Below are 26806 nucleotides of genomic sequence, written 5' to 3' on the forward strand. Positions count from 1 at the left end.
CTAGAAAACCTAGAACTACGCCACCTTCAGTCCGATCTAAGTATAGTATATAAAATCATACATTGCAATGACTTACCTGTCAATGAATACTTCAGCTTCAGTCATAACAATACAAGAGCAAACAATAGATACAAACTCAAGGTTAATCGCACGAAACTTGATAGCAGGAAATACAACTTCAGCAACAGAGTGATCAATGTCTGGAATACTCTACCTGACTCTGTGGTTTCTTCCCCAACCCCCAAAAACTTTAACCTTAGACTGTCTACTATTGACCTCATCCTTTCCTAAGAGGCCTGTAGGGGGCGTGCATAAGCGCACCAACATGCCTACCGTCCCTGTCCTATTGTTTCTTTTATTTCTTTTTTTTCTTATATGTATCCATGTATTCATAACTATGTTTTACTTATACCTATTATCTTGTAAGCAATTGACAAATAAATAGAATAAACAAATAAAATAAATAAAACCAATACCAAAAACAGAGATATTTAAAATAGGGTAAACAATTTGTTTTTAACAGTTTGCAAAGGTGTTTTAAATAACGGAGATAGAGGCTAGACTACTTGACTCATCAGCATGCTGTGCTTCCCAAAGAACCAGGATGACCCCCCAAAAGGCTCAAATCTAAGCAACAATCAAATTAGTTTGCAGAAACCACAGGCAAGTTTCTTCAGATAATCTCAGATTTCAAAGAAAGTTTCTGTATTAAACATAAGGGCACTGAGCATTCCCATGTAGAATATGTTACAATAACTAATCCCATGTAGAATATATTAAATAACCAAGATGGGAAGTTAATACTACAGATTTAAATTGGGAGGCAGTTGTCATAGCAACCACATCTGATGAAAGACTGATTTTGCCATTACTTCAGTCTGGGAAACCAAAGAGAGACATTATGAATTCTGATGGATCAGATAAAAAATGGAGTTAAGACAATTAGGCAGTTTCTAGCAGAAGTCCACAAACAGGAGATTAATGTTCTTACTCCCAAACATTAAAAGACACAGTGGAAGTAATCTAGTGTCATTGTGGTGACTAATTCATATATAAACTAAAATATATACATACAATACTTTTATTATAATTCAACAAATAAAAACAAACTTGATTCTTAACTCTCAAAACTTCTAAAGTTACTTAATCTAAATTGGGTAACTAATTGCTCTTAAATGTCACAGAAGTTCTAGGATAAGAACCAAGAGAAGAATCAGAATCAAACATTTAATGTCCCTTTATAGCAACTGAGCAATGTTAATTGAAGAAAACAATCAGATGAAGACTGGATATGAGACTCAATTTCAGAAACTGGAATCAAGATGTTGTTCATTACTGAACTTTTAGCGAGGAAAGAAGGGATGCTTCTTCTATGGGTTGCCTGTAAAATGCATTTGTGGAAATTTGAGAACCATAAATTTAAAACGTAAAGGTTTATGTTCACAGAATAGTACTTATCATGTTAGATTTATTTCAAGTTATATGTGTAAAATAAAAGTCAATCAATCTTCCACTGTGATTGACTGTTTTAGAGAAGCAGATAATAAGCTTTTTTTAACATTCATCCTTGGAAGCATAGTTTCAATTTAATCTACTTTCTTGAGTCTTATTGTCTTGTTGTTAAAAGACACATTAAATTAGTCTACTTCAGGTTTAGTTCCAATTATGAACATACAATAACAATGCACTCTACTATCCACATAGGATCATTTCAAATTCTGATGGCCTCCATGTTTCTCTTTAGTACCATATACGTTGAGGACTTGTGTACATAACATTTCTAAAAACCTGACAGGTTGGTGACTTGTATTTACCAACTGTAAATATTCCCATGAAGTACTGTAAGATAGCTTTCCCAATGTGATCAATCTACATTCCAGAATTATAGATCAGGGAAAACTAAAATTGATTCTGCAGATGCTTTAAGATTCATCTATAAGATAACTATTTCTCAAACGCTTTACATGATAGTCATTTTGGAATTCCCAGACAGTCCCCCTATTGAAAAACAAACAAAGCCATCTCTAATATGAAATTGTTCCTATTGCTGAAAATTAACCTGGGAAGCTGTTTTCTCACTACGTCTATCCATAACTATAATACAACTTAGCTTCATATACTGTAGAACTTTGATCCTGCATATCAAACCCAGTCTAAAATAAAGGAGAATGTACCCTAAGAGAAGACAGTTGAAGAAATTATATCACAAATATATCCTTATAAGCCCTATGCAGAAATATAGATTTAGAAATAATTACTTTTACAAATATATATATTTTATTTATTCCCATGTCTTTTAAGGAAGGAAACTCTAGGCATAAAAAATGCAAATCATTAAAAATATCCAGATAAAGGTGCCTATAAACAGCCAGTCTCCCCATATAACCTATATACACAGGCCAAAAATCCAAAAAGATAAACATCTGGTCCCAGCATCTGAGAGAAAAACCATGTCTTCACAGCTTTCCAAAAGGCCGATAAATTGGGGGCATCCAAATCTCAGGGAAGAGACTTATAAAGGACAGTTATCACAACAGAGAAAGCAGGCTTCCTAGCTTGTCTTGGACCTTGGAAACTGCTATAACTTGAATTAGATGTTTGGTCCATGTTTGGTCATTGTTGTAGACATAGTATCTCTAGCAGAGAAGTCTTTTATAGCTCTATCGGGAGATGCTACAGATAGACTCTGGGATTTTGGTATGCAAAGCATATGATTTTAATTTTTTATCTAGAAGTCTATTTCCACAGTGAGAAGAGTTGTTGCAAGTATCAGGTAAGCCAACTCATTTATCTCTCATTTTCGTTCTAAGGACAGCCTTGTTGCATTTTTCTTAATGGTCTTTCTCTATCCATTCCCATACCAACTTATTTCATCATATTTTATGTATCATTCTGATTAGGGAATCACAAAGGCTAACACAGCAATGATTGTGAGTCATATTATGGAGACTCCCATGTGAATGATTTAATCTAAAATCACTTGCACGTCAATTTATTTTAATTTTATCTTGTTTTTTATTTTATTGTTTAGTCTCCATTTTCATAATTTTATTTCTACTTTCAGAAAGAGAAAGTGAGGAAATACATTTAATAAATACCGGTATATGTAGTTAGTTGTGTCTAGATTTTTTTCCTGTTTTCACCAATATATTGAATCAGTCTATACATCTGCATACAATTCTAAATGTGCAACATAGTTTGATTGTGAGATTCCTAATACACACAAGTCACCTAAGTTTTCATAGGTTCACTAAGATAAAATTAATATAATGCTCATGTTATTAAACCTGAATATTATTATTATATTAGGAATAATTTATCTTCTAATTGAATAAAGTGCTAGAGAGCTTTTTATCACTTAACATATTAAAAAAACTGCACTTTCTCCATAGCTAAGTTCCTCATTTATAGGACAAATTACTGGGATAGCTCATTCAATATCCAATGGTATATTTTTTGTTGTTGTCTCTATAGCAGTTTACAATCTAAAAATTATAGTTGATGTTTTGGGAAGACTGACTTTTTCAAATAACTGATATTAAGGCATAAGTATTCTACTTAAATCAATAAAAGGCACCAGATTAGAAACCAGGAGACTGTGAATTCTAGTTATACCTTGGGCAAAAAATCAATCGCGTGACCTTGGGTTAGTCATTCTCCCTCAGCCCTAGGCAATGGCAAACCACTTCCGAAATGTTGTCAAGAAAACTGAAGGGCCGTGTCCAGGGAGTTGGCAGAAGTCAACTCTGATACAAAAGCACACCCACCCACACAAAATGCCTGTCTTCAAACTCCATAGATAATAAACATTTAGCCACTGTACATGCACTGAGTCAATTACAATATATATCACTCCGTTCTTTTTCCTAATGGCCATATAGCCATAGAAATTGTTCCCATCATCCTTACAATGCCAGCTTCCATGATGATCTTTGGATTTTCTAGAATGTCCTAAAAAGGGGAAGCCATTCTTAGACCTTTCCTCCCCTTTTTCTTGTTTACATGTTTTATTCATTCTCGTAAATACACAAGCAAGAGAAGAACACATAGCAGAGTCCAAATTAGCACTCTCAAGCAAGATTCAGATGCCAACTTAATGTTAATATTACTCCTTGACATTCTCTTCCAGTGGATAAAAGGGAAAAACAAGCATGGAAAGATAAATTCCTGGTTGTATCGTTTTTTTATGATTATAACTTTGTTCTTTCAAAGTTTCCCTTGTATAAATAGCAGTATGTGAGTGAAAGCCTCCTGCAGGACTATCTGTGTATAACATATACAGAAACTGATTCTGAGTATATGGAGGAGAATTGGCAGCCTCCTCACACAGTCCCATTGCTAGAAATCTCAGATTAAGAGGGAAGGCTCTGGATAGGGAGGTGTTTGTTGTTCTAGCTGTCTGAAGGGCTTTCCTGGGACTCCAATGGTTTATTCAAAGAGAAGCTACAAGATGGCCTCAGCGTTTCCTTGGTGGTTGTCTTCTTCTGCTGTCCCTGGTAGGCAGGCCAGTGCATTTGCCTCTCTCTGCACAGACAGAGGCAGAGATCCAGAGAGCCTTCACATCAGAGCCATGATAAGGTTTCCTGTCTGACGTCCTGAGAGAAGCAGTGGGTCCCCAACCGCTTCTAACTCTTAGGCTTCCGGCTGGGGCTCCAGCCTGAACCCCCCTGTGCTATCAGCTCCACACCAGATGCTTTTCAGGATACTGTGGTAAAACTGTGCAGGGCATGAGCAGCAATTTGGGGTTTTCTCCGATGTCAGCCTGGAAGACAAATTGGATGTGGGGTGGCAGTGGTGAAAACAGAGACTGAGGAAAGATGCCCTGCCTTGTCATTGCCTATTATTCACTGTTGTTTTTCTCTTGGGCGTGCAGAAGAAGAAGCAATGAGTCCCCCAACTGGTGTTATGGTAAGGGTTGAAATTTGGGAGACTTCTGATCAACCTGGTTATAAAAAAAAGCTAGAAAGTTTCCCAACATGGCAAAGTTACAATGGAGCATTGATGTGTCCCCCTAGTGGTAGAGCATGAACCACTACACCTTATGGATCATTTCTCTGGGAAACTGGCATGAAAGAAAAACTTTTAGCACGGCAAAGCAAGCAAAAAAGATGCATCTGCATGAATGTTTCTGTATATATTGAGCCTCCAATAAAATAACTAAAGGAGATTACATTAAAGAACTGACATACTAGAAAACACGTTGCTCCTTCTGGGATGTCTATGGAGATTCTTAGTCATCCAGGTCATGGCTGTCCTAAAGGTGCTTTTTCAAGAGGCAACTGGACTTTCTCGGGTGGGGAGGGTTTGAAGACCTTTTGCTTCTCATCCAAGAAGCTTCTTCAGCTCTGACTGAATGATGGGCAATGGAAGGATTTATATGCCTTGCAGACAGCTGGTCATTTGCATTCTTTTAGTGAGTCGTTAAGATCACCTGGAGGTTTTATCTGTTTCATTAGGGTCACCTGAGTGGTGTAAATGGGTGTGGGTCCCAGAAAAAAATCCTTCTGGGATCTTTTCAATCGCCTTCTACAACAGCCTGAAATTCATCGTTTCCACATGTTGTTTTCTTATATAAAGACAACAACAATCAAATCCATTATTTCCAACACATGAGAAATCAGTACCATGGTTCTAACTGACCCCTTAACCTCAGAGTCTGTTCTTTAGTGAATGATGGACCATCCTCAGTTACTCCTATTATTTCATTGCCATTCGGATCAATGGTGGGATTCAATTTTTTTACTACCGTTTCTGTGGGCGTGGCTTGGTGGGTGTGGCAGGGGAAGGATACTGTAAACTCTCCAGTCAGAGGTGGTATTTGCCGGTTCTCTGAACTACTCAAAATGTCCACTACCAGTTCTCCAGAACTGGTCAGAACCTGCTGAATACCACCTCTGATCCAGATTTACTCTAAGGAAGGTTTCTGTTTCTAGTTGCCTCTTGCAATGCAGCACCATTGAGTTACAAAGGCAGACTCAAGGGAATCAGACAGCTTAGATATCTCAGCTCATCCCATTAATCATCTTTCCTTGTCATGTAATTATCCGGTCTTTAGTACAGTAATTTACGTGGGTCTGATGATTAACATTTCTTGGATATCTATGCTCACAAATCAAAAGAAGGGGGAAAAAACACTGAATGTTTTCAATTCTTTTTTAGATGACAAGACATGTCTGATCACATCCATACATAAGAGAGGTAGACAATTTGGGGGGGGGGGGGTAGCTAAATGTGTTTGTTTCAGGTTATAGGATTTGGGGTAGTGGTATCATAACATCATCTGAGGGATGTAAAAAGAAAAACAGCCTATTTTTTTTCTCTCAGAGCAAGTGAAGATTATGTATAAAGCCTACTGGACTCTTAATCCAAATATTTTTATTTTTTTGCAAAAGCACCCAGAAAATTGCTGGGTTAAAATTCAGAGCAGTTCTGGTGGCCACAAAAAGGGAAAGGAAAATTAGACTGTATGTTTCAAAACAAAACTGAAGCATGTGTTTTTGCCCAAGTGGGTGTGGACAAACTACAACAAATGATCTCTTAACATCAAAGATGCATGAAACATATTGTACTTTTCCTGACACTTTTCCGAAAGACAAGAGGCCACTTAGGCAAGTGATGAACTCTTTTCCCTTCCTTTTGTTTCAGCAGATAAAATCCTACAAATCACAAAACAGTAAATGAGCCCAAGAGCAGATGACTGGCAACTTGGCTGGACAAGCAAATCACATATTTGCAAAGAGACATTGCCTGCAAAATTGCACTGGGCAATACTTACCCTTAATGCCAGTCAAATAGTCATCAAAAGGATGCAGACTTTTGAATTTTTGAAAACTCTTCATTAGGCATATAATGCAAAAGAGAGAGAGAGAGAGAGAGATAACAAGAGAAAAACAAAATCAAGAAGAGTAAAAATTAGTCCATGTATTATGACTGCAAAATCTGTATTTTAGATCTTGCCACAAGATAGAAAGAATACGGTCTTAATAAACTAATAAAAATAACATTTTTTACTTATTGTGGACTTGTGACAAAGCAAAGAAATATTGGAGCAGGATCCACATCTTAATATAGAAGATTCTTAAAGTGAATATAAAGATAAAACCAAAGGTTTTTCTTTGGGGCTTAATTAGCAGAGAAGTTTAAAAATAATTTGAAACTTTGATGTTATGTATGCTGATATTATGTATACTCCAGGGGTGGGATTCTATCGGTTTCGACCAGTTCTGCCAAACCCCTTGATCTGAAAATCAGCTGGCAGTGAACGGGTTCGTTGTGACTATCATGTGGCTCCTCCCATCCCCTGCACTTTATTTGCCAATATCGTCTCAGCTGATTAGCGTGGCACAGAGGATTACCGCTTCTCAGCTGTGTTACTCTCGTGCTGTACGTGATCACCGAACTGGTTGTTAAACCTGGAGAATCCCACTCCTCTATGTACCAAAATTGAAGGATATTTTGGAATATCTACAATGGAAGAATGGAGTTAGCAGAGGTGGCTAAATTGACTGTTTTGATTAAAGAAAAGAATACAATTAATTTTGTTTCTGTTTGGAAACTGCTTCTGGACTTTGTGCTTGAGATGGAAAAAAAATGAAACTTTGATTTTGGGTTTTGCTGATTAGATAGATTTGTTGTTACAGAAATGGCTAGCATTCAGTATATTATAGTGTAAAAGAAAAAAGTTGAGGTTGTATGTTATTACCTTGTTCTGCTGTATCAGTCAGAAGTCAATGCTTTTCTTATTTTTTTCTTTAATCTTACACTTTTTCCTCTTTCCATTCTCCCTGTTTTCCCCATTATTCCCTTTTTCTTTGTATTACTGTATTTTATATTTTGATAAACTGATACAAATGTAACTAAAGTAACATCTTTAAATATACTTGTTTTGAAGCAACTACCTTTGTTTTCATGCAACTGCCTCAAATACACATGCGTGCACATTAATGCAGAGAAACGTTCCTAAATTATTGAACAGAGGATGAAACAACCCACATTCATTACTGCAAGTAATGCTCCAATCCTAGTGAATCACATCGTTTCACTCCAGCTGAAATCTGTGGTGGATTTCTTTTACGTTCTGATTGCTAGATGCTGCAAGTATTTGGCTTAGTGAATCATCAGCTGTATAGAACGAGCTCTTACTACAATGCTGAGTGACATCATTTCTCTCTCCAGAGCAGTATTATAAATTCTAAACCGGTATTTTTCAAACTTGGCAACTTTAAGGTCTGTGGATTTATTCTGGGAGTTGAATTCACACATCTTAAAATTGCTAAATTTGAAAAATATTGCTTGAAACTGATCATCATCATCAGCTTCTAAGAATTACTACAGGAATTATAGGCGAGGTATCATGTCCTACAGCTGAACTGGCTTTCCATTTGATTGGATTGGATTGGATTGGATCAGAATGGAATGGAATGGAATGGAATGGAATAGAATAGAATAGAATAGAATAGAATAGAATAGAATAGAATAGAATAGAATCAGAGGTGGTATTCAGCAGGTTCTGACCAGTTCTGGAGAACCGGTAACCGAAATTTTGAGTAGTTCGAAGAACCGCCAAATACCACCTCTGACTGGAGATTTTACAGTATCCTTCCCCTGCCACGCCCACCAACAAGCCATGCCCACAGAACTGGTAGTAAAAAAATTTGAATCCCACCACAGAATAGAATGGAATGGAATGGAATGGAATAGAACAGAACAGAACAGAACAGAACAGAACAGGAAGAGAAGAGAAGAGAAGAGAAGAGAAGAGAAGAGAAGAGAAGAGAAGAGAAGAGAAGAGAAGAGTTGGAAGGGACCTTGGAAGTCTTTTAGTCCAACCCCTGCTTAGGCAGGAAACCCTATACCATTTCAGACAAATGGTTGTCCAATGTCTTCTTAAAAGCTTCCAGTGTTGGAGCATCCACAACTTCTGAAGGCAAGTTGTTCCACTGATTAATTGTTCCGTCAGGAAATTTCTCCTTAGTTCTTGGCTTCTTCTCTCCTTGATTATATATACTACCAGTCATATTGTTTAATCCTAGACAGCTTTCAGATGGACTTTATAGACATTTTTGCCCAGCCAGGACAGTATCTAGCAGCCCTAGGCTGAACCTGGAGGTTGGATCTATTTAATACATGAATTAAACTGAAGACCACCAGCAAGTGCCAAAGCTATAAGCTAAGCTAGGAAGTCAAAGTTACCTGGAAAAAGGCAATGGCAATTTCCTTGATGCTGCCAAAAAACCTATAGAGACGCATTGATGCAATTAACAGGACTTACATTCAATTCAAAGGAATCTATCCGATTTTCCTTGGAATCAATCAGTGTCTTAATGTTTTTATTGGGCTTTGGTGCTTTTCTGTAGCATTGTATGGTTGTTTTAAAATGTTTGGTACTCTGTTGCTGAAATGGGTATTTGTCCAACGTGGTGTGGACTATTGTGGGCATCCACAGAAAGGGCGAGGTGAGGCACATGTTGGAACTTAAGTTGCAAAATGGTAAGGCAAATGTTCCTCCATTTTCATTTGTGTTTTAACGTGGCATACACATTCTCTGAAAGAGAATGCTGAGAGGAAAAACTGTGTGAAGTTTCTGTGGGAAATCCCCAAACCACTGTCCATCACAGCTTTCTCCCACTTACACAACCCAGTCAAAGTCTCTTTGTAATTATATATAATTATGTCATTTGAGGACCAATTTCAGTTTTATGGACCATTTTGTTCCAGTATTTCCTTTCTGAGTCTCCAGTGTAAAATCAAGCTAAGAGGTGCCTATAAATTAGAGTTCAAGTAACTTTAATTCCACTTTGCCTAAGTTAACTCAACAGAAAGAATGGTAAATCTGTTCAGTTTCTTGAAGAATGGTTGGATAAATACTGCCCAAGATAGACATTTAATGCTATCTTTTTCTAAAAATGGCAGTTTGGGTGCAAATTAACTATCTTGTGGATTTTATTGTTCCTTTTGCTTCAGTAACTTCAAGTAGCATAGAAAGAAAGGAAGAGCCAACCACCAGTTATAAAGGACAGCACTGGGAAGCCAGCAAGCAGTCTTATTGGAAGACTCTCTAAGGAGCATGACTTGAAAACAGAAAGAGTTTGGAAGGCTTTGGGATATTCCAGAGACAGAAGAGAGAATGCTGAGAAATGCATTGGAAAAACTCTATGGTTGTGAAGGAATCCAGTTGTCTTGGAACTGAAGGAGTTATAAGAAGTAGCAGAACTTTGGTCTTGTGCCTTGCTTAATGCATTGTGTGGGTGACCACATCCTTCACATCAGGATCACTGGCATAGGTCACACAGCTTCTTTGACTCGGTGTCCATGCTCATGTTTGAGTGATTTTCTTGTGCATTAAATACTAAAAGAAATTATAGACTGTAGTGGAAAGTAGGGTAGAAGGATCTCATACCTCTCCTCCCAAGACTTCCAGATCTTTGCATGCTGGCCCAACCCCTTGCATTGGGACAGTGGCCACAACATATCTTCAAGAGGCCACTTCATATGGACTCCACTCCCTCACTTCAAGTGGTGGGAGGGAGATAGAGCTCTCAGAACCTGTGTTGATCTTTTTTTGGCAATTAAAAGGGCAAAAAGTAAACAATAACAATATATCCCTGATATAACCCTCATATAACATAGAAGTGTATGAGGAGAGGTTTTAGCCCTTCTGCCCTTTCATAAACAAAGTGAACAAAAGACAATGTAATGCTCTAAGTAGACTTGAAAATGTTGCTGCAATGCACAAGCATACGAGGCAGGAGAGGATGTAGACTCTCAGAAGTTTATAAATAATATCTTCCTATCTAGCCAAAAGGAGGGAATGAAAGGCTAAAATGGCATGGCCAATTATTCTCTTAGTTATGGAGAAGAATTTTAGACCTGACTTAATGTCACACAAGAAAAAAAAATCCAATCTAACCCTTGTAAGAACAAATTTACATGGAGCTGAAATAGGCTGATTTTGGGGTTAATCTTCACATTTTCTATTTTTGAAATACTTTGGTTAAGAGAACATAAGAACAGCAGCTTCTCTTCCATATGTATTTCATATAAATCCCGCTTTACAATAAAATTCAGATAATTTTGAACAAGCCAAGAATATCTGCACTTCGATTGAAACTTATTTACATATCCTTGGCACATATTATTTAATACAATATCCACGAAGAATTGGGAACACAAGAATTGGGAATTCTTACATAAGGGAAGAAAACAGAAGTAGAAGAAAATAACATTAAGAGTTCAGTGCCAAAATCTAAAAATTTTCAGATATCCAAATAAGAAATTTAAAACCAGAAGTAAAACAAAATTTAAAACCAGAAGTAAAACATCCGTATGTCTTTATTTAAGTTTTGTTTTCTCAAAGAAACCAACTGTCCGAGAAAAAAGCACAGGCTTATAAGCAAATTGATCTTATCTTATTGTCCTGATGCTATAAATTCGAGAGGCTCAGAAAATTCAGATGTAAAAAAATCGCAATCTGTGCAACAAGTATTACAAAAACCCTTTTCAATTATTTATCCATAGTTACATTCCCAAATTACAAACGGAAGAGAAAAAGATTTGACATCAAACCTTTGGAAAAAATAATTGTATTTATTGTCTTCTGAGATATCCAGTGTCCGAAGAGGACCTGTGTGCATGTTTCTCTACTGGCGATTAGGGGACTTTACAACAGACTCGGAAGTCATAATAATTAACACTTGGAACTTTATGCGAGGACAAAAGTTGTGTTGAGCCAACGTAGTATCCAACCTCCTCCACATAGCAATGCAAACATGCCCCAAAATAACAAACCTCAAATTCCAAATTCAGGTTTACAAGGAAAAAAAAAAGCCTCCCCAACCCCATGTTAAACACCAGCCATACTTATTTGCTGCTCTCTTACTTTCTAAATTAGTATGGCTCAGTATACCCATACAATTGCCTTGCATTCTTCCCTCACATTACCCCAATTTTTAAATCCTAACTTATAGTGCATCGAGAATGTTGTCAATTTTGCTGATCAACTCTTGACGCCGGCTGGAATGGATTTTATCATTCTCTATGTACGTATCCTTCTTAAGTTTGCCAACAACCAGACGCTCGGCCTCCAAAGATGATTTTACAACCAGCTCCTTGACTTGACTATCCAGCTTCTGTATTTCGCTGACCTTGAAAGAGTTTGGGACAGAATATTAGGAATGCAGCAACAGTCACAACTTTAAAAGCAATACTACTTTAAAAAAATAGAAACATATTTTTTATAAAAACATGTTTTCCCAATTATTATGTGTAATGCTATTTAAGGTTTCCTTTTTTGGTCAGTAGCAAATTCAAATGACAGAAAACACACTGGCCTAAATTCTCCCAAACTTCACCTTCCCATTGTCAACTGCAGTGAGCCAACACTTTGTCCTTTTCTGTTGAAAAGTGCTTGTAGGACTGACTTTACTTACTCACACTTTGACCAAAAAGTGGATTATGGCACAAACTATCATTACAGATCTTTTCATTAAAAGTATGAAATCTTAACAAGTATTTATTTACATGCATAGTTGATGGGGAAATTATATGTTTATTCAAATAGACACTAGGGTCATTACCACTTTTTGAAGCTGTTGCATTTCACTTCATGACTTAACTATTTTAATTCCCTATAACTGTATGTGTAGCTTATAGAAAATCTTTCATTTCTAGCACTGATGCTGCTGAAGAAATTATAACCAAAAAGTATGATACAGCAAGAGGTGACTTGGATATTGCTCAGGTGGCATTATAACACTGCTAGTCATACATTTCCTTTAAGAGCCGTGGTGGCGCAGTGGTTAGAATGCAGTACTACAGGCTAATTCTGTTCACCGCCTCAAGGTTGACTCAGCCTTCCACCTTTCCAAGGTGGGTAAAATGAGGACCCAGATTGTTGAGGGCAATATACTGACTCTGTAAATTGCTTAGAGAGGGCTGCAAAGCACTATGTAGTAGTCTAAGTCGAGGGTGTCAAACTCGCGTTGTCACGTAATATATTAGAACTTTTTTCCCCTTCGCTAAACTGGGCATGGCCAGCACGTGATGCATTCAGCCCACAGGCCACAAGTTTGACAGCTCTGTTCTAAGTGCTATTGCTATTAACTGAAGGAAGACTTGCTGGAATTAAGTGATATAGTCAAGTCAAAGTGTCTTAGTCAGTTAAAGATATTAGTTAAAATACAGATGGTCTTAGATTTACAACCATTCATTTAGTGATTGTTAGAAGTTATGATGGTGCTGAAAGAAGTGACTCAACTGTTTCTCATGCTTACAAAAGTCACACTGTCCCAGTAGTCATGTGACCAAAATTTGGATACTTGGCAATTGGTATGTATACACAACGGTTGCAGTATCCCAGGGTCATGTGAGAGCCACCTGCTACCCTCCCAGCCAGCTTCTAACAAATTTCTTTTGAAACTTGGCTCGAAGCTCATGAATTAATTAGGGCATCCATCGGAATCCTAACACAATGTCAATGAGAGAAGACAGCTGTTCTTAATGACATTAATTTACTTAACTTAACCAGGGCGATATCACCTCCCAGGGGGCGATTTCATTTTTTAGGGGAGCGATGGAATGAAAAGGGGCAACACGGATGCGAAGGAACGGAAGGGGGGTGATGGAGCGAGAAGTTTTGGGGACACTTTGAGACTTTTTTTGTACAGTGAACTGCTGTTGTATAAAAACATCTTGCTATTAGTGGATTGAACTGTTTTAAAATGTTCCTCTAGCTAGCTTCAGTACAGAACACCGTACATATTTGAATACGCATTGCTCATCTTCATGCGCGTTGCGCAGCAGCCTCTATCACTCTACCCATTAAATTTGTCGCTCTGATTTTTGTTGCATTCCTTCTATAAAATTTTTCTTTGTGTCTTTTTAATCCTTTTTACAGTGTGCATGAATATATATGTTCCTCAAATCTTAATTTAGTTTCAGTTTTCATCTTGAAATTCTTAGTTCCTACATTGCAGTTTGTTCTTATGCCCTTTTTATATTTCTTTTTGTGTCTTAAAATTCACTTGTAATTAAATCATTAAATGCTACTGTTTTTTTTCGGGCATTTCATTTTCTTACAATTGAATTTTGTTTTCAGTGATCATTGCATTTAAGCGTCTTGAATAAATAAGATAATAATGAAATACATGTATCACGAAGTTTGGGAGTAAAGTAATGGGTTGCATCAGAATTTTTCACACAGTTGAGATATGGGAAAAAGACTGAAAATAAATTATTTGCATCGATATGTCCTGATGACAATTTTAAAGAAAACAAAAAACGTGTTTGCATAAATTGAAGAAATATTTCCCTGTGTTGTGATTGAGAGGTTATGTTGGGGGAGGGGGACGATGATAACTTCCTCAATGGCTCAAGGGGGCGATTCTTTCAAAAAGGTTAAGAACCACTGCATTTAACAACTGCTAAAAAAATGGTCATAAAATCAGGCTTGACTCAAGGCAACACATATGTCAAAATTAGATATTTCAGCTTTTTCTCTAGACTTCAAAAACCTAAAAGATGCATGATTGGATTTCAGTATTAACAGACTCTTACTTTGTCACATAGGTCAGAACCTTCCATCTTCAACTTGGATTGCAATGAGGCTATTTCATTTGTTAAGGCTTTATGTTCAACTTCCAGAGACTTTTTGCCACTATTCAGAGTAGAAATATCACGTGACTGCTTGTACTTATTCACAGCTTCATCAAAAAGGCGGTAAAGACATAGTCTCTTATTCACTCCAGTTAGAACTTGCTCTGTAATGCAAGCAACTTTCATCCTAGCTTCTGCTGCTGGATCCTGCAAGACAACAGTGCTTTACATGGGAAAAATTTTAAGATTCCTATATTGCATTTCACATCTTATGTATTTAAAACAGTTGTATATCTTAAAACCAAACTCTGACCCAACAATATGTACAATTAAAACAAAAAGCTATAAAATTAAAAAAGGAAGAAAATAGAAAAATCTGGTGCTGCAGCTCCATGTCACTGATACTATCTATCGCATTCTCCTCCCATTATGACTTCATATTTCAGCACTTTGTGGGGGCGGGGGGGGGAGCCAGGTTTTGCATGTTCTCTGGAAGGTTAAAGGGAGGGGAAGGAGGGACGACTGTTGAATCTCCGAGAAGGTGCTTGATAGGTGAATGTATTGTTAAAATTGATTCAAAGTTAACAAGGCTAGAGTTGAAAAACATTTTTAATTACCACAACCTGAAGATAAAGAGCTTGTATTAAACTGTCCAGTTTTGTATCTGGGCAGATTTTTGAAAAATGTAATATTAACCTTTACAGCAATATAGATAATTGCTGATTAATTTCATTTGTTTAGACAAATAATTGTCTACATTAAGAAGCATTGAATATTAGCTTTCCATGGAACAGCCTGTGTGCTCATTTTTAGTTTGCGTATAAAAAAGCAGATCAGGTACAACAAAATTAATGCAAAAAAAAAAATCTAATACCCAAATAAAAGGTTATCCTATGAAATAATGACTTCATCTTCTCTCAAAATTATATTGTGATACCTTAGTGATGGAGAAGTCCAACCTCACATACAGAATCACTGTAAAGAACAGGATGTAGAACGCTCCAACTACCAGCAGAGGTTCTTGCAACATCAGGATTTTATTAAAGGTGTAATGTATCTGGAAAAAGACAAGTAGTAAGGAACAAGGAAAATTTATTACACATTTCTCTACCTGATTTACAACCATACTATCTCAGTATTTTTTTAATTAATCATCCACTAATGTTTTTTTGTTATTGCCACGACACATTTAATACTAAATTTACAGCAATTTGGGCTCAAAGAATGAGAAACTCTTTTAATGCTTTACATGAACCAAGTAAAGAATTTGTTTTTACCACAATATCTTGGATATGTTGTTCAACTAGGTTACTCTTATGTGCCACAATGACTGGACGGCCAAATGTATCAAGATAGGTATAGTGAAGTTCATCAGGAGCCCGGCTGATATCATATGGACTGTCCACATGAATATTTCTGCAGACAACAGGATGGAAAAATGTCAGAGATACTCTGGGAAAAAAAATCTAAAGATATGTAACAGTTAGGGCTAGATGATTAACGTATGTCATAGCTTGCATGTACAGTGCATTCAGAAAGTATTCAGACCCTCTTCACTTTTGTCAATTTTTTATGCTGCAGTCTGATTTTACAGTTGTTGAAATTCATTTTTCCCCTCATTAATGTACATTCAGCACCCCCTAATGACAAAGTGAAAACAGAATTTTAGAAATGTCTGTAAATTTATTAAAAAGAAAAAATGAAATATCACATTAGTGTAAGTCTTCAGCTCCTTTGCAAGAACACCCCAATCTTCTTCTTCTTCTTCTTTTTCTTCAGCGTTTGTCTCGCGCTCGGGCGAGGTCCGCTAATGTCCTTGAGTACTGCTTCCACACCTCTCTGTCTGCCACGTGTGTCGGGTCTGCCTTCGCAATCTCTAGATCGGCCTTGATCGTGTCCATCCAGCGTTGTTTAGGTCTACCATGCGGTCTCGCTCCTCCGACAGTCACCTTCATTACAGATTTGATGATGGATTCTTCCTTGGCGCGGCTCACATGGCCGAACCATCGTAGCCGGGACTGCCTCATGACCGTGGGGATGGGCACGACGTTGAACCGCCCACGCACTTCTTCGCTCCTGACGCGATCGAGTAGGGTGAGGCCTACCGACCATCGGAGCATTCGCATCTCCATTATCTGAGTCTGCTTTCGACTTCTTTGGTCGTCGGCCAGCACTCTGCGCCGTATATGGCCACGGGCGCACCACAGAGTTATAGATTTTCGCCTTCAGGCGCATCGGCATCTTCTTGTCACAGAGGACGCCCGTGACGGACTTCCATTTGCCCCACGCTGCATTGATCCTGGCTGCCACCTCAGTTTGTAGTAGGCCTTCTTCCCCAAGAGTAGTTCCCAGGTACTTGAAGGTGGAGGCGCGCGGTAGCTCCTGCCCGTTCACGTGGATGGAGCCTGTCATTTCATTGTCAGTGGTCAGGTATTCGGACTTCTTTAGGTTCAGCCGGAGCCCGAACTGCTCGAGGCGGTCGTGCCACTGTTGGACTCGGTGCTCTAGTTCAGCCTTGCACAGGTTGGCCAGGAACACATCATCGGCGTAGAGCAGCGTCCATGGGGCGGGCGTGTACAGGTCGTGTGTAATTGTGTCCATCACCAGAATGAACAGCAGTGGTGAGAGAGCAGAGCCCTGGTGTACGCCGACGGTAATATTAAACTCCTCTGATATCCCAGCTGCCGCTTTTACGGCTTTTGTGACATCTGTATAGGAGTTGGACCCATTGTACGAGCAGCTCAGGCACGCCGTGGTCTCGCAGTGCGTACCAGATGAGATCACCCCAAGAACACCCCAATCCAGGTGTGTAAATCTTGTCAAGTCTCAAAAAGACTTGAGGCTGTAATTGCTGCCAAAGGTGCTTTAACACAGTACTAAGTGAAAGGCCTGAATACTTATGCCAATGTGATATTTCAATTTTTTCCCCTTTTTAATGAACTTATAGACATTTCTAAAATTTTGTTTTCATTTTGTCATTATGGTGTACTGAGCATAGATTAATGAAAAAAATGGATTTCAACAACAACGAAATTCAATCTTGTCAATTCAAAATTGACAAAAATGAAGGGGGTCTGAATACTTTCTGAATGCGCTGCAAGCACTGCAATTAACTGATTTATTTAAAAATATGTTCCACAAGTATACCCCAGGAACTACATTTTATGAGAGACAAACTAACAGCACAGAGGTTCATGGATTGACAGATCATCAACCATGTTGTACTTACTTGGCACCCTCTGGAAGAATAATCTTTACAGTTAACGAGTCTGTAACTTGCTCATCGAAAACATGGTCAATAAATCTCATCTTCAAAGCATACTGATCACCTTGAAAAGATTAACAAGCACTGTAAACTTTTCCTTTTTTTATAATGGCAGCAGGAAAGATCTAGTTGTATAAAATATCAATGTAACATTTTTACATTAAGACACTAAGCACCACTAGAACTGATTATGTGTACATAGATTCAATGACAAATTGTAAGAGATTCACACAACAATAAAAGATGCCAATTCTGCATTCAGCGTAAGCTATCGAACACACACAAACCTTCCTAAAACATAGTAATTCTGGGTATATTGTGCAAGAGGAAAAATGGATGTCCTGGTTCCCTCTACTAAGGAGGCTCATGTACTAGGTCAAGAAAGATCTTCTCCATGGTGTCTCCCTCCCTGTGGAACATCATTCCTGAGTAAATAAGACTGACCCCCCCATCTTTATACCTTCTTTAAAAGCCTCAAAGACATGACTTTGCCAGTGGGACTGGGTTCCCCAGAGTGGAACCTATCAAGTGTTTTCATTATTGTCACCAGGGGGTAAGGTTTTATTGCTTTTTGTATGTGGCGTTTTACTTCTGCTGGCCTGAATAAGTTGGGTGGCCATGCAAACTTTCTTAATAAATAAACAAAAAAACTGAAGAAATGAAAACTTCAGTAGATGGAACATTAAACTTTGAAAAGACTGCAAGCAATGTTTTCAGTTACTTTTTAGATATTGCTTCCAATATCAGTAAAATAAACTCAAAACCTCTGAAATATATACGCAATACAAAAATCAAGAAAACAACTCATACACTTGAAAATCTCCAGTATGCCTCTATCTTATCATAAATACAGAAATAGAATAGTTTTATACTGGGACTGTTTCATTATATATAAACAATTCCCAGTGGCTAATAATCTGATATGACTGCCTACCAAGATTAAAGAGATATTCATAGCTGGGCAAATTGTAGCCAATTATATAGTGAGTCTTCCAACCACCAAACAAAGGGAAACGAGGGCGAATCTCCATTTCCACTGAGTCATCCAAGACAAGAAGATGACTGGTAGATATGTTGCCAATTTCATCTCTGTAATACACATCTTGAGCAGCAGCAGGAAGGATCGTCTGCAAGACAGTTTTAGTAAGACCGATAAGGACAGAGATATAAAATAAATCTAATCTAATTTATCGCATTTATCAAATATTTATTGGGTACTTCCAGATTAACTAAAACAACTAAAATGCAGCATGTATTTTTCTTCTAAAACACATAACACCAGCAATTCAGATTAAGTAAAAGTAAAATATTGTGAATACAAAAGAACTTTAAAAGCCTGAAGAAAAAAAAATATTTATCAGATGCCAAGAAGCATCAAGTGAGTCTACCCAGGGAGATTCTTCCATGACTGGGGCATCAACACAGAGAAGGTTATAATAGGTTAAGAGCAAGAAAGACTGCCTTATATGTTTTCCCATTTGAGGAATTGGCTGTACCCACTAAATCATACAGCACCTGAACACTTTTCATTGAGGGAATACAGCTCTCCAGGAAGATGAGAAAGACGGAAAGTTTTCTCATTCTTTGTTTATATGATAAATCATAAACTGGACATATAAGCCAAATGTGAACTAGTGTCATCAGTAAAGCACAATACAGCATGATCAAAATGTCAATTCAGTGAAATATTATAGCTTACTTTTTAAAACTTGCAGTTTCCATTTTTTAAAACGAAATTCCATGTATCACATATTAACAATTATCTACAAGGGACACTTACACAATACAGATAAAATATAGCCAAGCTATTTCCATCCGGATATAGTCACATCTGATATTATCAGCCACATACAATAAAAATAATATAAGAGTTTTGCAAATCTTTTGATAGGGATCCTTCAGAATTCACAAGAACGTTTATGAAGGACATCTTTATGACTCATTAAAGTAAATATGTCTCTTCCAAAAATGTTCATTTGCTCTGGAATCTGCTCCTATTCGTCTCAGCACCTTTGTAGTGTACTAACAAAGCTGTTTCACTTCCCTGATATAGTCTTATTTTTAAAAAACAATCCCCCTAAACATTATTAAACATTATGTTCTAAGCATTTTTAAACAAGATTTACTTATAAATAAACAAATCAATGAGCTTACAAAAATATTTCAAACAAATGAACCAGAGAATGAGAGATTCAGATGGATGCCACAAGTGAGCAGCCGAAAAAAATAATAGTAATACTAATAGTTAAGTATCATATTACTTATTAACTACTAGTTAATAAGTAATATGATACTTATTAAAACTTTCTATTTTAGGATATTGCATCATGGAAGAGATAGAACCAGGACTTTAAAAGGAGCTGAAAACAAGAAAACATTCTTGGCAATACTTTATGTTCTCAAAGCAGAGAAGTACTACTTGTTCCAAATGTCCTCCTCTTTCCTCCTTCAATAGTTGGCTTATGGCTACTTTATTGCGACTCATTTTCACAATATGACGATATTGCTTAAAAGAAAGCAATACAACAAGAAATCAAAGAAATTATGAAAAACCTTAAAAGATTTCACGGAAGATATTCCACTATCTGGCTGTCTTTGATAGTCGTATCTGGAGAAGGGTCCTTTGAGTACAGCTCCTGTATGCCTTAAGTCAACTGTTTCTTCAACTGCAATATTACCCCAGTGAGACACTTCAATGACACGTATCATGCTGGTAATCGTCAGGAATGGACTGTTGTTTTCATAATGTATCTTAAGGTTATCCTGAGAAAAAGAAAAATATAATAGAGAAAATGTATATTTATTTCAAGTAGTAGCCATTTCACTTACATGACCAGCTAGTAAAGTCACACTGGTATTTTTTAAACTACATCTTGGATTTAAGGTATATTAAAGTTAGTGATTTCATGAAATGCCAGCTAATTATCTGTGCCACAAAATCTCAAAGGCAGCATAAACTGGATTTTAATTTCTTACATAAATCACAGCCTTTTGTATTCTAAATATTAAAAACCATTCTTAGATGTTCATGAATGCATCATTTCCCCCAATTCTCTACAGCCGAGCCTGAACTTAAAACCTGTCTGCTTGATCTGTTAAGAGCCAGTGAGTTCAGGGATAAAAGTGCATTCTATTCAGCCTGATTTTAGCAAGTAATAGATCTGGATTTGATTATTGATCCATTAGTCTTTTCTTTTTGGGGGGGGGAGGGAGGGAGAAAGAGGAATATATCATGAACATAATTCTCCCCAAAACAGATTTCCTAACCCTAATATAATTCATTCTTGTTCAAGTGGTATGGTATTACATACTATGGGGAATACATTTCTAATACCCACACTGAGAATTACCTGTGGGAGAATGTACTGCTTCTCATATTCAAAGGAACTGTCTTTTTAAAGAAACCTGGCTACTGATTTGGGAATCTATTTACATGGCTGAAAAAATGGGTTATCAGGATTTGTATATGCCAGAGCTGTCAAATTCCCAGCCCATGGGCTGGATGTGTCACGCACTGGCCACGCCTGGTTTAGTGAAGGGGGAAAAAGTCCCAATATGTTACCATGATGATGTGAGTTTGACACCGCTGGTATATGCCATTTTGCTTACATACTTGGGTTTATTCCCATGCAAGCCTTGGGCAGGGGTAGTCCCATTTCTCCGTAACCAGTGTATAAATGCTGTCTAAAGATAGTCCTTGATTTATAATGGGACCAAGACTGGCATTGCTAAACAATGTGGTTGTACAGCACAATATAACCAAAAGAACAGAACATCTGTAGCTCAGGAACCCTAAAGCACACTGTCATTATGACCAAATAGCTTAGTGACAGCAATTCCAATAGTCCCAGTTGCTGCTGTAACCCCAAGACATATAGGCTATTAAGCAAGAAGTGGTGGAAATCCCAGGTAAGGAGCACAAACATACAACGGGAGGCTGGGAGGACTTGGGAAACTCAATGAAGGTAGCAGATGTGCAGTGAGCAGGAGCATCTTACCGGAATGACTTGCAACCTTCCCTGCTGTCTTCCCCACTGGCTTGTAGGGAACTGGCAGGAAAGGTTGCAAATGGTGATATGATTGCAGTTGCCTGTGACATTGTAATCACAAGCCAGGCAAGTGAGCACAATCACATGTCCACTGCAATGGCTGGAACTTCAGGGATGACTGTATGTCCATTTGTTTTCAGCACCATCATAACTTTGAATTGTTGCTAAACAAATGGATGTAAGCAGAGGACTATTTGTATCTGTTTTATGACAGATCAGAAAAGGTTCCAATTTTTACACATGCACCACTAAAAGAGCATCCTATCCTGCACCATCTAGCAAGTCACTTGCAAAGATTTCCTTTTTTTACCCAGGCAGAATTCTTTAATGCTATAGCAACCAGCTAAGTCGTTAAATACAAGACTGTTTTTTTTTTAATTTTATTTTTATTCAATTCATTCTTTGTCACTTTGTCACAAGTAAAAGTTTACCTCACTGTATGGGGGTACATCCTTGAAGGGTCCATATTCAATCATATCCTCTGAGCGGCTGGGATTGCCTAACTTGGTGTAGTTTTCAATGTTTCTTGAGGCCAGTTTCACACGAGTTGTCTGGGTCTTGGTTACATATGGAGAGTAGAAATAATGATTACCTTCAAAAACCACAAACTGCTTCTCTGCCTGAGAGATGTGTGTGGGGTAGGGTTGCAGGACATGTGTGAAAACGGTTTCAATAGATAAACGAATTTTTCCACCTGGAGGCAAAGGAGCCAGCAATTTCACAGTGAAGAATTTGCCACTAAAAAGAGGGGGGGAAAAAGTAGAAAATCAGTCAGACTATTTCTATGTTCCTTGCTTCTAAATAAGCTCACTACTATCAGGAATCTTGATCAGTCATGGGACTGGGCAATTTCTGCTGGTTAGTTCTTATAGTTTTAAAGCAACACATATATTTAAAAACCAATGCAATGTATTCAATGCTAATACAATAATGTGAAATAAAGAACATATTAACCAGACTGCATTTCTGTGAATCACTATGTCTTACAACTTTAGGAAACTTTTTTTGGGGCACATTATCTTTTTCTAAAAATAGTGCAAGCAGTCAAAAGAGAACCAATTATAAAACTGAATCTGAGGTATCAGCCTATTTATACAATCTAATTAAACATCTGACTTTTTTGAGGTCCCACTGAAGATTACATTTTTAAAAGTACTCTTAAAAAGATGAAATAGAAATATCAGCCCTTATTTCCTCATGACAAAACTTACCTTTTACCTTTTACTTTTGTCTCCTTTACCTCCAGGATATTTTCCTCTTCTTCTTCAGCTTTTACCTGTTCAAAAAAATTATATAAAATGTTGATTGGTGTCACCATTGACAGTTCCTAAACAAGGCAATAGAATTCATGTAAGCTATTTGCCAAGAAAGATCAAGTCAGTAGAGATATCAAAAACACATTTTAATTTGAGGCACATGCTAATAATTAAAGATTGTTACTAAAAAACTACTCATAACTCTTAAAACCTAAAACATCACATATCAGAAACTGATAAATATGTATCAAATGTGTTGTATTCCTATTTTAGAATACACAAACATTATGGTTAATAAATAAAATAATTGTAGAAAACAATAAGAATTACATAACTATTTCCCTCAAAAATCCAACTAGGAATTTTTAAAAAATCCTCTTTCTCTAGCAAACTATCTACGGAAAAAGAAAATGTTTCCTTTCCAATTAGAATTTTGCAGAAGTTAGCAACATTGCTAGTGGTTACAAAAATACACTCTCTTTAATTCTTCAAGTTCACTGAGATTTTTACTAAGTAATATTGGTTTATTGCATCTATGCATTCCCTGTCAATAAAGAAAAAGACCCAATTTTAAAACAGTAACAGAAGAGACCTATGGCACAGGTTTTCATTTAAAACTATCCTACTGGAATTTTTGGGAAAGAATAGCTGAGATAGGTCCAAAAATACATTTTTACCTTTAAAATAAATAATAAAAGCCTCTTAAAATTTACTTAAAAAATGGATTTTGCCAACTTCATTTTTACCCTCAAGGCAAAGAGAAAAAGAAAAACTCTCCATGACCAAACAAGGAATAATTTAGTACCCTCTTCCTGGTGTGTTGAATTGCAACATTCAAATTCCCTCATCACATGCCACACAGAGGGAGAGTTACAAAAGTGATTCTCCTCCTAAAAAAAATATTATTCTACCCAAAAGTAGAGCTATGTTATCAGAAATGTCAGTTACAAAATACTGTTTATCCAAGGATTATGCAAAGAATGAAGGGCTACTTTTCGGAGTTTGTTCAATTGTATTTAATAACGCAGGCCAATTTTAGAAATGATCCAGCAGATACAAATTAGCAGAATACCTATTCTACACAACTCCTATAATTATACATTCATATTGAACTCAAGAAATAGAATTGTAAATCACAAACCTATCTTTTTTAATGGACTGAAAATGAAGACTAGTTGCCACAGCCCAGATCTCAGCTCAATCCCACACTGGCATTGATAAATGCCATTATTCAAACAATTATACTATTTTCCTCTAACTGAATTAGCTTAATCTGGACTCCAAATTTAATTTTTAAAATCACACTAACTTGCTCAATAAAATCATTTAAGAGCACTTGCTTCCTAACAGTGGAACCAATGCAAAATATTATTAGTAGTTTTTTCAAGATGAAGCTTCTGTTAAAACTTTTAATTAACATATGATACAGCAACAAAGTGTTTAACAACTTCTATCAAGGATCTCAAGAGAATCCAATCCAACTTTTCCTTCACCAGAGTTAGCCAGGATGCGTAGAGAAAAATTAATGCTACAAACTATTGCCAGCAGCTTCAATATTAAGCTGAAGAGACATGGACAGGCTTTGAAAGCCACACCTCCCTCTGATTTAAACTAGCTGCTCATGGCTCTTGGAAATAGTCTATGCTTACGTGTCAGTACTCACCAGGCTTTTTTACTACAGCAGCACTCTGGAAGAGAATCAACACACAGGAGTAACAGGAAGCAAAGAAAAGGGGTGAATCTGGCCACAGAATGGTATTATTATTTGAACTGGCATGCTGGCAAAAGTCCAAAAGGGCATCTCAAGAGCAATCTTGGATGAAATGTAATCGTATTTCAGTGAAATTATATGTCCACTGTTCAGTATTCTCAATTTACAATTCATCACACCAAAAAGCCTGGAAGATTTTGGAGTTTCTCTATACCCACAACATGGGTGGGTTTTGTCTATATTTCTGCCATAGTGTGTGCCCTGCTCTCTCCAACTGGGTGCTTTTCAAATACAATGCGTTAAAACTTTCACAAAGGCCCACAAAACCAACATAAACTGGGCAAAAGATGATAAAAGGTGTTATCCAACCATTCTGGCTGACATGAGCGTCTGGCTTATAACACGATCGCCGCTCCTTATCTCCCTGTATTCCACCGATTCAGCCAAATCGCCATAACAACCGCCGATTTAAGGACTTAACCGGCGAGACCGCTCCTTTCCACCAAAAATTGGAAGTAGGAAGGGTGGAGAGGAAGCGTAACAGCCAAGTAATGCTGGGGAAGAGAGCGGAGGAACAGAAGAAAACAAGGAAGAGAAACTCAAAGGCACAGATTCGTCTAAAAACGGACAACGTGGAAACGAAAAGCCCGATCACCAAAAAAAGTAAAAAAGTAACAGACTTTGGCTAGGAGGAAGGGCGGCATCCGGGTTCAAGGAGCGCCAGAAGAAGCAGGCCGAGAGCTTGACGGCCCAGAGGTTGGCTCACCTGCGCCCCCAGGTAGGCCAGGTGGCTCTCCAAGCTGGGGTCCAAAGCCAGGAGGAAAGACGTGGCAGACGCCGAGCTCCCGGCGGAGTTGGCCAGGCTTATCTCGGCCGTCACTTTGGCCAGGTGTGTGCTGAGGTCCACGGTCCGCTTTACGTCTTCATTGATCAGCTCGGGAGCTGCCAGGGCCGCTCTGCCCAGGCACAGAAGGAGCAAGAGGTGGACGAGGTCGATCCCCATGGTCGGCCACGCTGAAGAACGAAGCCGCGGAGCAAACCGGATGGACTCTTTCGCGTCGCTTGTTCATTCATCCAAAGGGCACAAGATGGCGCCCCCCACGCCGAGCCACAGACAAGATGGCGACATCCAGCAACGCGCCGCTCTCGAATACGGCACGGCCTACAAAACGCGACGTCCTGACCCGCGCATCGCATTTACGTCACGTGGTTGAGGTACGGGGGCGTGGCGGGTGGACTGATGGCAAATGAAAGATCGACCTGTCAGAGCCGTTTGCACTTGATGCGAGTCTGCGCTTTCAGCTAATGATTTTTGAGATCTCGAAAACTCATCCCATGTGTGAATATATGCAACTGTCGCCAAGGGTTTTTTTTTGGGGGGGGGGGCAGGGGGTAAGGAGGGAATGTAAAAAACAGTGTGTTAATTTATAAGCTCTTTTCTACAATGAAGATCGCAGTTTGCATATAGTATTGTAGTATAAACATGCTTGTGGTACAACTGCGCTTTGATTACCTTTGTGGCATATTCTGCAAAATGGGCCCAAATTTTCCAGTCAGAAGGAACGTTTCTTGTGGCACCTTATGATTTAGCCATACAATATTGCTCAAATGCATTTAGTGAAAGTCTCAGTTAACTAAAGCTACGTTGAGCAGCAGATGCTTGAACAAGTCCTTGAAAATTCAGTTTATTCTATGTTTATTGATTTAGAGACAGTAAGGGAATAGGCTTGATATATTTTATACACTAGAAGGCTTCAATTTGCTGTTCAGTGCAATTATATATGGAAATAAACCACATGTGAGAATGGTATTTATAGCAAATTGGTGATCTGCTGAAAGTATGACTAAGATATGTGCTGTGCTGTCCCTTTGATTATTTAACAATGAAATTATTGTGCATATGGAAGTGTTGGTTGGAGAAATTAATGGACAT

At 37.8% G+C, this 26806-nt stretch overlaps 1 protein-coding gene across 1 annotated transcript; it reads right to left on the reverse strand.

The window, feature by feature from the left end:
- Nucleotides 1-11313: 11313 nt before the first annotated feature.
- Nucleotides 11314-26025, reverse strand: RPN1 (ribophorin I). The gene is made up of 10 exons (XM_026723385.2): nt 25640-26025; nt 23118-23182; nt 22338-22644; nt 20411-20620; nt 18792-18984; nt 17822-17921; nt 15870-16008; nt 15530-15649; nt 14554-14799; nt 11314-12143 (listed from the first exon to the last, which is right to left on the reverse strand). Exons 1-10 carry the CDS (start codon nt 25874-25876, stop codon nt 11961-11963), a joined length of 1800 nt encoding a protein of 599 aa, XP_026579170.1. The 5' UTR covers nt 25877-26025; the 3' UTR covers nt 11314-11960.
- Between the last annotated feature and the right edge of the window lie 781 nt (nt 26026-26806).

This window comes from Pseudonaja textilis, chromosome 2 (genome assembly GCF_049901715.1).
Source record: "Pseudonaja textilis isolate UNSWEBS1 chromosome 2, rPseTex1.2, whole genome shotgun sequence".
NCBI lineage: Eukaryota > Metazoa > Chordata > Lepidosauria > Squamata > Elapidae > Pseudonaja > Pseudonaja textilis.